At 37.5% G+C, this 15,522-nt stretch overlaps 2 protein-coding genes across 2 annotated transcripts in view; both read right to left on the bottom strand.

Moving 5' to 3' along the window:
• The window catches only part of LOC108672778 (phosphoinositide 3-kinase regulatory subunit 4), a gene marked incomplete at its 3' end in the record, with an annotated part of 12,240 nt that extends 6,545 nt beyond the window's left edge, over positions 1-5,695 (bottom strand). The window contains 5 exon segments of the mRNA XM_047883908.1: positions 1,821-1,949; positions 2,182-2,211; positions 3,182-3,354; positions 4,837-5,020; positions 5,362-5,695. Coding sequence (XP_047739864.1) covers positions 1,821-1,949; positions 2,182-2,211; positions 3,182-3,354; positions 4,837-5,020; positions 5,362-5,453 — 608 coding nt within the window.
• A 2,063-nt stretch (positions 5,696-7,758) lies between these two features.
• LOC108672779 (probable 28S ribosomal protein S6, mitochondrial) lies at positions 7,759-10,293 on the bottom strand. The gene is made up of 4 exons (XM_018160509.2): positions 10,184-10,293; positions 9,833-9,960; positions 9,336-9,497; positions 7,759-8,597 (listed from the first exon to the last, which is right to left on the bottom strand). Exons 1-4 carry the CDS (start codon positions 10,229-10,231, stop codon positions 8,510-8,512), a joined length of 426 nt encoding a protein of 141 aa, XP_018015998.1. The 5' UTR covers positions 10,232-10,293; the 3' UTR covers positions 7,759-8,509.
• Between the last annotated feature and the right edge of the window lie 5,229 nt (positions 10,294-15,522).

Here is a 15,522-nt window from a genome sequence, read left to right as displayed (position 1 = left end):
GCCTCTCACCTGCACGTGGGGCCTCTCACCTGCACGTGGGGCCTCTCACCTGCACGTGGGGGCCTCTCACCTGCACGTGGGGCCTCTCACCAGCACGTGGGGCCTCTCACCTGCACGTGGGGGTCGTGGATCTTGTCCACGAGGCGCGTGGGGTGGTACAGCTCCTTCCTGTAGGCAAGTAGCTGCGTCAGGTCAAAGGGCGCGTAGCCTTCCGTGAACAGCTCCACCAGCACACATCTGGAATAAAATAGAATAAAATAGAAAATAGAATAGAATAGAAGTGTCGGCGTTGAAGAATTAGGCCCATGGCCTGTTGCCGATTCATGAACTTTTCGTGACTTGATTCACAAGTCACGAAAGGAACACCCGAGGGAGCGAAGGTGGTTATAACTCACACTTTGAGTGGTCACAACTCATACTTTGAGTGGTCACAACTCACACTTTGAGTGGTCACAACTCACACTTTGAGTGGTCACAACTCACACTTTGAGTGGTCACAACTCACACTTTGAGTGGTCACAACTCACACTTTGAGTGGTCACAACTCACACTTTGAGTGGTCACAACTCACACTTTGAGTGGTCACAACTCACACTTTGAGTGGTCACAACTCACACTTTGAGTGGTCACAACTCACACTTTGAGTGGTCACAACTCACACTTTGAGTGGTCACAACTCACACTTTGAGTGGTCACAACTCACACTTTGAGTGGTCACAACTCACACTTTGAGTGGTCACAACTCACACTTTGAGTGGTCACAACTCACACTTTGAGTGGTCACAACTCACACTTTGAGTGGTCACAACTCACACTTTGAGTGGTCACAACTCACACTTTGAGTGGTCACAACTCACACTTTGAGTGGTCACAACTCACACTTTGAGTGGTCACAACTCACACTTTGAGTGGTCACAACTCACACTTTGAGTGGTCACAACTCACACTTTGAGTGGTCACAACTCACACTTTGAGTGGTCACAACTCACACTTTGAGTGGTCACAACTCACACTTTGAGTGGTCACAACTCACACTTTGAGTGGTCACAACTCACACTTTGAGTGGTCACAACTCACACTTTGAGTGNCGGTGAAAAAACGGTCCCACTGGCGTCCTAGTGGCCGGTCGCCCCGTGAAAATAAACTGTTTCGCCGTTTTTATCAGATGTTTTACGGATTTCTCGTGTTAAATTAGAATAAAAACGGCGACACGGTGTTTCTTTCACGTGCCAACCGACCACTGAAACGCCGGTAATACTGTTAACGGTAATTTTCCTAACAGTGCGGCGACACGGGACATGGAGGAAAAATGCTTACATATGGGAGATAACAATTAAAATAAAAACAAAATATATACCTATATTTATACATTAATATACACGCGATTGATAACCAGAGAATTCGTTAATTTATATTATCAGGGAGTGGAACTTTTCTTCAGAAGACGGTAGATTAAAAGGCAAGTTTCAGGAAGTAGTTTTTGTTTATTAACGACGTTTCGAATGCAACAAACATTCATTTGTTACGTGTATAAACCAGTAAATTCTGTCATCTAATACTAATTTATACATTAATATGTACTTGTAATTGGTCAAGAGAAAATTGCAGTATACTGGTAGTGAGGTATTTAGTGGTTAGTAGGAAATTATTACTATAGTTAAAGTAATTAGTGGTTAGGAGGAAATTATTATTATATTTAAACTAATTAGTGGTTAGTAGGAAATTATTATTATATTTAAACTAATTAGTGGTTAGTAGGAAATTATTATTATTAAACATTCACATATAGAATAAATAAATAAATCCTATGATATGCTAACCCGGCCGAGAAGACGTCCATGGCAGGGGTGAGGTTGTGCAGCGGGGGGTTGGGGCTGGGGGACGCCTCCCTCTCTAGTGCCTCCCCGTCGGGGCTGACGTCCCGACCGTCCCCCTCCCGGTACCGGAACCTGGGGACCATATAAATAATTATTACACAGCTTGTAATGTTTTTATTTATTACACTAATTTACTAACTAATAAATTACATATTATTAATTGATATATCAAGTACTCAAGGCGAATTTTAGAGTTCAATATGAAAAAGATGGCAAATTCGATGCGAGATTAATATTCATTTATAACAGAATGAGTAATGATACAATAATAGGCCTGCGACTGGTGTGAGGGCAACAGTCTCACCTCTCAGGGGCGATGTAACAAGTCCTGCGACTGGTGTGAGGGCAACAGTCTCACCTCTCAGGGGCGATGTAACAAGTCCTGTGACTGGTGTGAGGGCAACAGTCTCACCTCTCAGGGGCGATGTAACAAGTCCTCCTATGACTGGTGTGAGGGCAACAGTCTCACCTCTCAGGGGCGATGTAACAAGTCCTCCTGCGACTGGTGTGAGGGCAACAGTCTCACCTCTCAGGGGCGATGTAACAAGTCCTCCTGCGACTGGTGTGAGGGCAACAGTCTCACCTCTCAGGGGCGATGTAACAAGTCCTCCTGCGACTGGTGTGAGGGCAACAGTCTCACCTCTCAGGGGCGATGTAACAAGTCCTCCTGCGACTGGTGTGAGGGCAACAGTCTCACCTCTCAGGGGCGATGTAACAAGTCCTCCTGCGACTGGTGTGAGGGCAACAGTCTCACCTCTCAGGGGCGATGTAACAAGTCCTCCTGCGACTGGTGTGAGGGCAACAGTCTCACCTCTCAGGGGCGATGTAACAAGTCCTCCTGCGACTGGTGTGAGGGCAACAGTCTCACCTCTCAGGGGCGATGTAACAAGTCCTCCTGCGACTGGTGTGAGGGCAACAGTCTCACCTCTCAGGGGCGATGTAACAAGTCCTCCTGCGACTGGTGTGAGGGCAACAGTCTCACCTCTCAGGGGCGATGTAACAAGTCCTCCTGCGACTGGTGTGAGGGCAACAGTCTCACCTCTCAGGGGCGATGTAACAAGTCCTCCTGCGACTGGTGTGAGGGCAACAGTCTCACCTCTCAGGGGCGATGTAACAAGTCCTCCTGCGACTGGTGTGAGGGCAACAGTCTCACCTCTCAGGGGCGATGTAACAAGTCCTCCTGCGACTGGTGTGAGGGCAACAGTCTCACCTCTCAGGGGCGATGTAACAAGTCCTCCTGCGACTGGTGTGAGGNCACCTGGGCCTGGTGGGCCACATCACCTGGGCCTGGTGGGCCACATCACCTGGGCCTGGTGGGCCACATCACCTGGGCCTGGTGGGCCTGACGTAGGGCACACAGCAGCTGGAAGGCGAGCCAGGTCTTCTCAAGGTGGGTCAGGAAGGGGCGGGTGGAGATGCGCTCATGGAGGCTCTTGTCGACGTGCTGACGCAGCAGCACGCCTGCTGTGTCCGTGATCTGCACAGCATGAGTTTGAGGTCAGGTCCCATACTTTAAAAAAAAGATATCGTAAGTTCATCAGCCAATCATTGACGGCCTTTCAAGCAAAATCCACCTATCATAGACAAGAAAATAGAGCGTAAGTAGGTATTTACGTTCGCTTAATGAGTTTTGAAAGTATGGCCCCTGGGCGATTATATGCAATATTGATGTGTTTAGTATATGTAAACAATATGGTTTTCATGCTCACTATGTTTTTCATTTTTTTTATAGACCAATCTTGCATGCCTCCATTCAGTAACCTTATTTGGGACCAGTCAAGAGCCCAGGGCAGTCTAGTAATCAAGACTATTGACGTGTTCTGGGCGATTATATGCATTATTGATGTGTTTAGTAAATGTAAACGATAGGGTTTTCATGCTCACTAGGTATATCATACATTATTTTTACTGATCAATCTTGCATTCCTCTATTCAATGACCTTATTCGGGACCAGGGCAGTCTAGTAATTAGATTATTGACATGTTTAGCCTATGTAAACATTAGGTAATCATAAGGAACAATGTGAAATTCACCAGGTATGTAGTCTGAGTATTTAAATTATTGATGTGCTTAGTAGGTATTTTTAAACAATAGGGAATCATAAGGAACACTATGAAATTCATAAGACATTCGAGATCAAAAATTGTGTTGGAATCAAATAACTGCCTGGGACATTGTTCAGTCATAAGCTGTGGTCAGTATCAGCTGATTGGAAGCTGTGTAGATAATAAATACTTAGCAGATGTATATACCCAATTCTGCAACTGGCCATACTGGCCACAGCAAGATGGTTTATTGAGTAAGTAAGTAAGTTCAATTGACAAAAATTGGGATCTTGCTCATTCAATTTAATTATCATGATAAAATACAATAATAATATAATAATGTAGGGTAAAAAAATATTAACAGAGACAGATAACTGTAGGAAATAAGTTTCCAAGTAAAACAAGCACAAAATAAGCAACGTTTTAAATATAGAAATAATTCAACTCAACTTACGCTGAATTTTTGCACAATCATGCAAATCTCACATTACAAGTGCCATACCAATTAGGTAGATAATGTGGATAAGGAGAGTTGTTTGGTGTCTACTCGGATTCATAAAAAAATAATAAAAACTTCATACTTGAAAAGCATACAAAGCTTACACTATCAATTTGGATTGTGTTGAATCAAAAGATAGGTGGTAAAAACCATTGCTTTACTTAGGAAAGCATCCTTTGAGAATCAAATTTTCAAGATCAATGAAGTTTAATTTAATTAAAAATTAAAAATTACGGGTCTTCTATAAGTAGAATGGAATTAAAATTGATTGCTTGAACAGTCTCTAGCTGTTTTATGATTTATAAAAATAAATAACATATAATACCTATTATGTATTCTTTAATTAATTATTCTTTAATTATGTATGCAGCTTCTTTAATTAAAATTAAAACAGCTGCAATTATAATAACGTACCTTAACAGCAGCATACATGAGGCAGTTTGGGGCAGCATTGTCAAGGTGGTCGTGCACTCGGTGCAGCAGGTCTCGATAAGGTTCAAGCTTCAAGTGGTTCTCATTGTTGACAAAAACCTTCACCACCACCAAACCTTCACGTGACAGGCAGCATGCCACCTTCAGGAAACATGTGTTTCCCAAGCTGTAGTGGAAAAATGTTTTTACCAGCACATTAAGAACATAATACTTAGAAATTTGCCCTATACAATCCAAAATCTTAGGAGATGGTTTGCCACTAGCATCCATAGACAAAAGGTTGACACGGAATACTGAGCCCTACATGTATAAATTTAGTTCACTATGAAACACCAGGTTAAGTTACAAGATCTAATGACATCATCATGATCCACATACCTGGCTTTGACATGGATATCTGACTGCACCATGATCCACATACCTGGCTTTGACATGGATATCTGAGAGCACCATGATCCACATACCTGGCTTTGACATGGATATCTGAGAGCACCATGATCCACATACCTGGCTTTGACATGGATATCTGAGAGCTCCTTCAGGTAGAACTCAATGGGAAGAATCTGTGAAGGGACACTCACAGCCACACGGTTGCCCATTCTTCAATCGATTTGTATTGTTTTTTTAGATGGAAATTCTTTTCTCAAAAGTATGCTGAACTTTTCATGACTACAAATAGAAAGAAATTTTGAATCTTAACTTTCTTTGCACTTCAGGATAGAACAATACAATTGTGATAGCGAATTCTAAGAAATCATTGATAATTGTTTGCTATTATATCATTTAGAGACCGCAGCAGAAATTCAGAGAGCAGAGGTAGCAAACACATCTCTGTACCTATGCACACATGCAGTAAAATCAATCAAGTTTCAATCTGAGATTTGAACCAGACACTATAGGCAATTGCTACTCCTGAATCTATCACATATTTGTCAAAGTTTGTGTTTTAAGACAGGCACTTGGAATATATGTATTGGGGCTAATTAGGTGTGCATTCACAATACTTATTTTGTCAAGATATAAACTGGGAAAACAATTTTATTTTCAGTAATGGAATCATGATAAATTGCAAAATAGGAGGAGAGTTTGACACAGAAATCTCATAAATACATATATATGGGTATGTAAATAAGCATAAATCATTGTTAAAAATTAACAAGTTCAAGTTTTCATTTTAGATAAAATTGGACTTTTATTTGAGTTTGAACTGTTTTTTCTTTGATTAATAGTATCAGTGTCTAAATTACTGGTGATGGGATGGGATTTTAAAACTGCACTCAAATCAATACTGGGCAATTCTACATTAACCTGCTAGGTGTTAAAAAGATTCTAAATTCACAGATGGTTTCATCAACTGAGATTAACTGGCAAGACTGAAGTATATCTTACTGTGAAATGGGGGTGACCTGGACCATTGACGAGGTGACTTTGACTGTTTGGTCATTTAAGAAAAGAAAACCCTATACTGAAAAATTCCTTGCCTTATTAAAATTTTGTAGATGGCTCTTGAAGTAACTTGAGATAACCAACAAATGTAAAAAAAGATATATATATTTATATATTTACTATGTGACTATTTGTATTACAAAAAGATAAGTGCTGAAGATGGTCCAAGTCTCTTACGGTGTGACCTTTGATTTCATTTTGAGTATGAAGCCTACAGTTGTGAATGTAAGCACATCACAACCCCAGTCTTAGCTGGAGAGCAGGTGATATATTGAGGTAAATTACAGTGAAATTAAATAATATATAATCATGAATGGCAATCCAATAAATATTTAATGATGCATCCTGATTCAATAAAAAATATGTTTCATTAAATTAGTGTATAGAACACTCGGATCCCAGGGGCACGTGAGCTTCCCCTACAGAGCAAAACGTTGGAAAGAAAATGCTCATAACTATTGAAATCAAATATATCAAATACAAATGTATAATACAAAATTTTGACTATAATAAATTTCATAAGATTTGGAATTTGGCAAAATAATCTTTAATTTAATTGTAATACATGAAACATTTCATAAATAAAGTCAAAATTGCTTTGAATGAAACACAAAGTCTGAATATTTTACAATGCAAAATAAATATAAAATAGTTGAATAGAAATATTTCTTGAATAAGTGTGACCTTTGATTTCATTTTGAGTATGAAGCCTACAGTTGTGAATGTAAGCACATCGCAACCCCAGTCTTCACTGGAGAGCAGGTGATATAGCAAGGTAAATTACAGTGAAATTAAATAATATATAATCATGAATGGCAATCCAATAAATATTTAATGATGCATCCTGATTCAATAAAAAATATGTTTCATTAAATTAGTGTATAGAACACTCGGATCCCAGGGGCACGTGAGCTTCCCCTACAGAGCAAAACGTTGGAAAGAAAATGCTCATAACTATTGAAATCAAATATATCAAATACAAATGTATAATACAAAATTTTGACTATAATAAATTTCATAAGATTTGGAATTTGGCAAAATAATCTTTAATTTAATTGTATTGCATGAAACATTTAATAAATATAGTTAAATTGCTTTGAATGAAACACAAAGTCTGAATATTTTACAATGCAAAATAAATATAAAATAGTTGAATAGAAATATTTCTTGAATACAAGCAATTTTCCTTCCATTGTTTGCTCTGCTCCTGTGGGTCTACAATCTATGGTTTACCGCATAGGTAATAATTCAATATTTCAGAATTTGTACACGATAATTCAAATAGACCTTTACAATTGTAAGGTGAGGACTGAGGAAAAATAATAATGTTTTCAATGCATAAAATATTTTCACTTTATGCAATTCATTTTGGTGAGCAAGACAGAAAATTAAAAAATAGCTGTCTAGATATGAATGAATAACATAGTGGCAAATATACAATAAGACTTAAAGCTAGTGTGACTTCACAAGTTTACTTACATACAAAGACTTTCCAAGTACAATGATGTATTTCAAGTATCGTATAACATCCTTCAAGAAACATGTTACAGGCATTGCAATGAATACGGTACATATATCCAGCAAAAATTTTCAGCCAGAAATTTTTATCAGCAAAAATTTGTGTAAGCTTGATTAAAAACAATGTTATACAGAAGAAAATTTGCAGATGAAACTGACATATTTAAAAAAAATACAATGACCAATGTAAATTACAAGTTTTCACTTCTTGATTCAGCATGAGTAGTATCTAATAAATGAGTAAATTGCATTACATTACATACGGTATTGCTATTCCAACAACCCCAAATGCATTTTTTTAGGAAAAAGTAGACAGTAGCCAACATATTTAGATGATCCTTCTGAACCTTACAATTTGACATCGAGTTGATTTAAAAAAATAAGAAATTACAAACGGCAAAGTTAAATAGACATGCTGTCCACTGTCTGCTGCAGTTTGAAAATTTACAAGGCATTTTCTTTTAAAACTATGTAATCATACAATGTCTACAAAAATGTTCTGTAGACATTGTTTGGGTTTGTTTTGTAGACATTGTTTGGGTCTACAATGTTTTGTAGACATTGTTGTTGTTTTTGAGCCCAATGAAGGCTCAAAAACAAATGTTTTTGAGCCCTCATTAGAAAATTAGACAAAAGTCAATGAGGAAAAAAGTATGTTTGTTAGGTCACAGGAGATTCCAGGTTTGCTGGACTATAAAAGGAGCTCCACATTCCTCTCAGGATATGGAACTTTGGGTTTCCTCTCATCAGCTTCCTTGATCATTTTCTGAACCTCAGACCTGAAAATGAAGTTGAGATGTCTGTAAGTAAGATCTTTTCTTAACAAACAAGGATGCAGTTTTAATTATTAAGAGAACGGACCATTTATTGAGGATAGAAGTATGAATTGCTCTATATTGAATCAGTTTGATTGATACAAATATGGATAGGAGTCTTTAAACTGTAAATTCATGATAGAAAAAAATTAAGTATGATTTATTCAAAATTTGTATTTTTTCAGAATGTAAGGTGTAAAAAAATCAGCTCATCCAGAACGTCGTTTCATCTTGAACTAAGGGCACTAGTATTTGCCTTGTCTCCATTTTATATACGCACCTATTACAAAAAAAATTCTCTATCAGTATGAATGCTGTTTTGTTACCAACTCGTTAATAAATATTTCTTCTAATCTTCAAATAAATTCCCTACACATCTGCCTGATCTTTTCCGATTCAGACTCACTAATAAGCTTTTAAGACCACAATCAAAGTTTATGATAGTCACTTGTTTGGCATTCATCACCAAGTTCTGCACACAATTTCAACCTGGCACTCCTAAATAAAGCAGGCAGGCATCCTGCGTAAACAATGAATTTGTCAAAATCTTTCACCACAGTGAAACCAGTGAAGTCTAAACATTATTTGCATGATAAAATTATTGGTAACTGCAATGTTAACTTAAATCCAATAATATTGGTAAGTGGTAACAGCAATGTTAACTTAAAGCCAATACTTTGATGAAGTAAAGTGTAAACCGACCTGTAAATAGGTGGCTTGAGCTCATCATGGAGGGTGCACTCAACTGGCTTGTTTTTGGTTATAACTACAAAGAATCTTCTTAGCAGCTCTTCATCAAGTTTTACAGCTGTCTTAATAGAGTCCAGTGAAGCGGTAGGAGCTACAAATCTCACTACAAAGTAGCTGCAAACGATAATTATCCTTTAACAGGCTTAAATGTATTGGAAAATTACCCAATATAGGTAATTTTTATATAATAACAATAGTTAATACCTAGACCATGTTTTACAACATTATTGGTTTTTAAATGTGTCAAGTTCATTGTTAGATTAAACATTTCATTTAATAAGTAAAGTAAACATTATGGAAATGTATAAAAGGACAAGATCAGGGGTACATTGAATAAAATTTGAGGTCATTGATATAATTCATTGCTCTCCTGTAAGCATGGAATACCCAAATAAAAGGCTTCAATAAAGTAAATAACACAGTAAATAAATCATAGTTTGTATGCAAACCTTCCTTTTGAGTTGCCCTCCATGGTCTGTGGCAAATCTTGCAGTCCAAGACTCTCAATTTTGCTGACATAGCCTCCAGCCTTGAGCACTTGGTCAACACAGCGCTTGGCCACTGTTAACGTCTTTATCTGTTGGTGAATTAATGTTTATTATTGAAACCATGTAAAAAAATTGCTAATTTGTGTTAGGAATATTTTCAGGCCTTTTCCCCAAAGCTACTTCAAGTAAAAATCTGACTCAAAATGCAGGAAATTCATAAACCCAAGTCAAACAAATCAATAAAACTATGGTGACAATTAAGAAATGTATTTCAAGATCAACAAATTTACACACTTATAATTTTAAACTTACTTTTGGTAAATGTTTAACAATGAATGCCATTTCATAAAGAATAAACATGGCTGCAACCTGAATTTGATTAAAAATCAGAAAAAGATGTAGTTGTTAGAGAAAAATTTTGTTTCCACTGTAGGGGAGAAGAGAATTGATGACATTATCATATCATCATGAGAAATCATAGCCTTTAAAAAGCAATTGTTAGAACTCTAGCTAAGTCAGATTTAGGTGCAGTTTTCACAACAAATAAATTTGGCTGCAACACATCTATATATATTTTTTCCTATGAGATAACTCTGGATCAGTGGTTCCCAAACTTTTGCAGGCTGGCACCCCCTTGGCTCCCCAGTAAATTTCTAGTGCCCCCAACAGACACATAGGTATATTTTGAGTATTTAAAAAAATTTACACTAGAAATTTAGGAGAGGTTCAAAAAACCCTGATCTGGGTGGCAAAACCCATTGCTGGGAGCCGTGTGCTGCATGTGTTGTGTCGAACAAACATTCAAACTTTGGACATTGACTTTAGATTGCCATCCCCCCCAGATCTTTCTACTGATCCCCAAGACAGCAGTACCTCCCCACTTTGGGAACTACAGTTCTAGATCAGCTAGTTTGCTTAAAAATGTATGAATAAAAAATACATGATATATCCAAGAAACATGAGTCAGAAAAAATTTGTATAAATGACTAAATAAATAGTTTAACTACCACTTATATATACAAAACACATTTAGGAAAAGAACAATCCTTAATGAAATGGTGAATTTCTTGACAAATTGTCATTTGAGAGCAATATGCATACATCTGTGCCAATCAGAGCACAGTGAACGTAACAATTGTAAATCTTTGGAGATGGGAGAAGCATTATTGGCAAATGCCACAATGCCATAACCCTTTATCTTAATTCAGCATCTTGGGGGCAGTGAACTTGGTGTCTTCAACCTGTGCTGCACCATACTTCCCTGTCTGGCTATGGATAGCTTAGAGACCAAGCTACATAGTGGTAAACCAGAATATGTATAAAATTTTGTGGCTCTAATGTAATGTACTTTTGTCTGATTTAAGAAATTGCAGTTCAGAAATGTGACATTTCACAAGATTTTAAACTTCTGCAGTTTAGTACCATGCTACCAGCCTCCCACCAAAATATCCTGCATATATATAATGAGTGAACCCAAAATGTTTCATCAGAAATTGCATAATTGCAGACTTGTGGTCACTTCAGAGTTCAGAGTCAGAATGCATTATAACTGCATTTATTCATTAACAAAAACTTAAACAATACATTATCTTATAACATGTTTGGTTGCCTCAAATAACTTCAAAGTATAGACAAATGTTCTTGTTGCTGCTTCTAGGGTAAAATTAGTGATTTGGGGTAATACATGCACATGCTTTCCATGGCCAGGATTTGGTATTCATTTCTGGAATCACAGCATGCAAATCCACAAAATCAAGCTCAAAAATCCAGCTGCAGTTCAGAGTAGATGTTTTCCTCACTAGCCCATAGAAACAAGGCTTGACCATTGAGTGACTATCTTTGAGAAAACAGTTATAATGGCAAAAAATCAATTTTTATTTGCCATGTCAAACACTCAAACTGTGAAACTGATGATTAAAATTGTGTTTACTTTCAATATCAAATTTGAATTTTTGATCATATTGTACAATTTTTTTCTGATGTTTATTCAATTAAAATTGATCTATTTTTTTTAGTTAATGGATAAACTACTATTTTAGTTTTTAACCATTATAACAATAAACTTGGTCAGACCTGGCTGACCTAACCATAACCATAAATGGGCCAAATGGACCAGATTCATGGGCGCGTGGCTTCCAACCCACACTCAGATTGATGTATGTTTTCGCAGAATTTTTCCTCGCACTAAGACTATTTTTGANAGACACAAGAATTACCTGTTGGTCCTGTCTTACCCCATGCCCGGTCCCATCTTACCCCATTGGGGTAAGATGGGACCAGCTCACTTTTTTTAATCTGTACAGAAAACTATGTTGTATGCAGAAAGTCTGAATTGTAGCTTAGAAGCCCATTGCATAACTACACCTTGTGATAGGTTTAGGGTTTTTTATTTATTCATGGTATAGATGCTACATGCTTGTTAGAGATATCGGTCCTGTCTTACCCCATCTGACTATACTGTAGAAATGTAACTAGTACTAAGATTTTCAAGCTACACCATTGAGACACATATCATTCGATGCATAAAGTCTTTATCTATAAAATGTTTATGGCTTTTTTTAGAAATTCCAATTTTTGCAGAAGTGGGGGCATTTTTCATAAATTTTTCATTTTTCTTCCAGCCATCCTCCCATTTTTCGCAGAATAAAATCCAAATTATAACTAAATTAGGAAAAATGCCATGAACGTTTTGTAGATCTTTTATTTGTGAATCGAATGATATATGTCTCATTGTTGTAGCTTTAAAACTGTAGGAGGAGATAGGTTTGCAGTGACAATAAGTTAACTTTTCAGTAAGGCCCGACAAAGTTGCGTGCACCTCAAAAACGACATTCAAGGGTGCAAGGTTGCAAAGACTAGATGATACTCTAGCTGAATTTCTGTCAAGGATGGTGTGAACAATGGCACAAGAACCATCCCATACAACTGCAGGCGGATAACTGAAGCACAGCGTGTTCAGACTAGCTATTTAAGTGTGTTACCTGTATTTTCGGCCTATCTCAATGTCAATGGTAAAGAACTCTTGTACCTAACCCTTTCGCGATCTGTCATGAATGCATTAATCAACGTACAGAGATGTTTTGGTACCATTAGATGCGTCAGAATGTAAGCTTTAAGATAAGATGCGTACAAAAACCGAAAATAAAAATTTTTGATTATGGGGCACTCAGGGCAGACACTCCCCTTAAAAAGCTGACAAGTTAGAATGGTTATTTTGAGCAAAAGATGTATGTTCCATTTGACCAAAATACTCCAATACCAATGCACCATAATATATTCATTTAAAAGCTATTTTTGATAAACTATGGGGTAAGAGAGGACCATTTGTGGGGTAATATAGTACCATTTGTGGGGTAAGATAGGACCACTTGTGGGGTAAAGCAGGATCATATAGTGGTCCTGTCTTACCCCATGTCCGGTCCTTTTTTACCCCATTTTGAAATACATGTCAGGCAGTGATGGTAGCAGGTGGGAATGCCTAGTATGTCTCAAAAGTTGCTTATTACTTGAGGTTACATGCCTAAATCCACAAAATTGGCCAAAAAAATTTTTGTCATTAGACAGAGCTTATTTCCCAAACAGGGTTAACTATTTTGTGACCCTTCTTTACATAAGTTTTCTTTAAAAATTAGCCAGAAATTCATTATTTGCAGAAGAAGGTTGAAACAAACACTGAAATGACAGGCAATAATTGCTCTAACATATTCTTCTATCAAATTAAATTCAGTGCAATTAGAATGCATGATATGGGCTGGTCCTTTCTTACCCCATGAAGGCTGCGATCCTGTCTTACCCCATTTGACTATATTGTTGTTAATTGTCAGATTTGGCTTGTTCTATATACGAGTCAGAAATAATTTCATCATTCTAATTAATGGAAAATAGTTTAGAGTGCAAAATCTTATGTAAATAAAATATGTCTAGACATAACTGTCATCAGAAATTCCCAACGTAATGGTATGGCAACATTGTGTTTACAGACTTTTACGCAATGCTGATACATCATCATGCATTGTGTGATTCATATTTAATTAATGTTTGTTGTTTGTCTATACAGTTAACCTTGAAAGTTACAAAAAATGAGAACTGGTAATAAAAAAAATTGCAGTGCCTGTATTTTTGTATTAAATGGGTTTGCACCGCACAAACCCATATCACCAACCGGGAGGATGTCGCGAACGTAACGTATTCCTGACATTGACATTCAGGTTTGTACTATTTGCCAAAATCAGTCCTTCATTAGAAAGTAACAATCTCAAGCCATGTGGATTTTTGCCTTCTACTATTCAGTTTTGTAATTCATTTCCAACCAAACTGTGTTCTATGAATAATAAATAAATATTCATAACTGTGCCGACTCTCAGAACCTGAGTTAACACGTTAGAAATCTAGTTAACTTGACACAGATATTTGTTTGTGTGTGATAGCGTTGCCATGCATTCATCATTAAGCCACTTTGGGAGTATGGCGCACAGTGCACTTTTTCACTGGCATATTACAGCGCTCGGCGCCCAGCACAAATTGATAAAATGATAATAAAAATTCCTGCGCACCTGGCTATTCTTCCTGACCGTGGCTTCCAACCTTGGACCTTCTGCCTAATTTTTCACTTTGGATATAGGCTAATAATGCTGGTTATTTAACATATTACATAGTGGCAGAGCAGTAATTTTTTTGGACTCTTCCTTAGTTTATTTTTGTGTACTACTGTCCTAGTATAAAAAGGCAAGTGAGTATCATGGATATTGCTACCATTACCAACATTGTCATACATAAGAAATTGCTTGAAATTTTAGTAGATGTGAAAATTAAACTTCAATTGATTTACTTATTCTAAATAAATTATGACTTACTTTGGGCTTTGCTCTTCCTAAGTGAAAAGTCCTTTGTCCTAACTTGGTAACTCTAAACTTCTAAGGGCTAAAGCTAATAAGGCTCTAAGGCAGCTGGCACTCCTGGCAGACTGGCAGTAAGGCCAAACTCTAAAGTAATTTAATATTTAGGATGTCATTACCATTCACCAGGTCTCTTTAGATACAACTACTAATGTATCAAAAATTTTCAGTCAAACTGCTATGATCAAAACTTTGTATAGTATTACATTTGCATATAACATATCATCGACACAGTACACACCATTATACCACAAATAAAAAGCAGGGTGGATAGCTAGAGGTCAGCACAGCCCAAGTCCACAGTGCGATTCATATACCTTCCCGAGCGTACCACAGCTGGGCATCTTCATGGCTTTTGACACATATCGCCTACCACAACAGCGCCATTCAGTCACAGGCACTGGTTCACAGCGCTGGAGCACAACTGTCCGGAGCGCAACAGGCCCTACCACAACTGCTACTCCTAATGTAACCTAACCTAACCTGCGCCGCCTGTTGCGGTAGGGCCTGTTGCGCTCCAGCACTGTGATGCAGTGCCACACTCAGGATGATGTACCAGTATGTTTTCACGGAATTTTCCCGCGCATTATGACTTTTTTAAGCCATTGCTGCGCACAGTTTGCGCAACTTCTGGCCATCCTCGCTTGTGCGCGCAAGTGTTGGCGCAGCGTGCAGATACATTTTGTCAAGGGGCATGAGACAGAAAACTTATAATACTCAACATGCGTTTAATTATCCATCAATGATCTATGATTT

The sequence above is a fragment of the Hyalella azteca genome, unplaced genomic scaffold, assembly GCF_000764305.2.
Source record: "Hyalella azteca isolate HAZT.00-mixed unplaced genomic scaffold, Hazt_2.0.2 contig13980, whole genome shotgun sequence".
Lineage (NCBI taxonomy): Eukaryota > Metazoa > Arthropoda > Malacostraca > Amphipoda > Hyalellidae > Hyalella > Hyalella azteca.
Note: the sequence above shows the minus strand (reverse complement) of the source record. Positions and strands in the feature narration are given on the sequence as shown.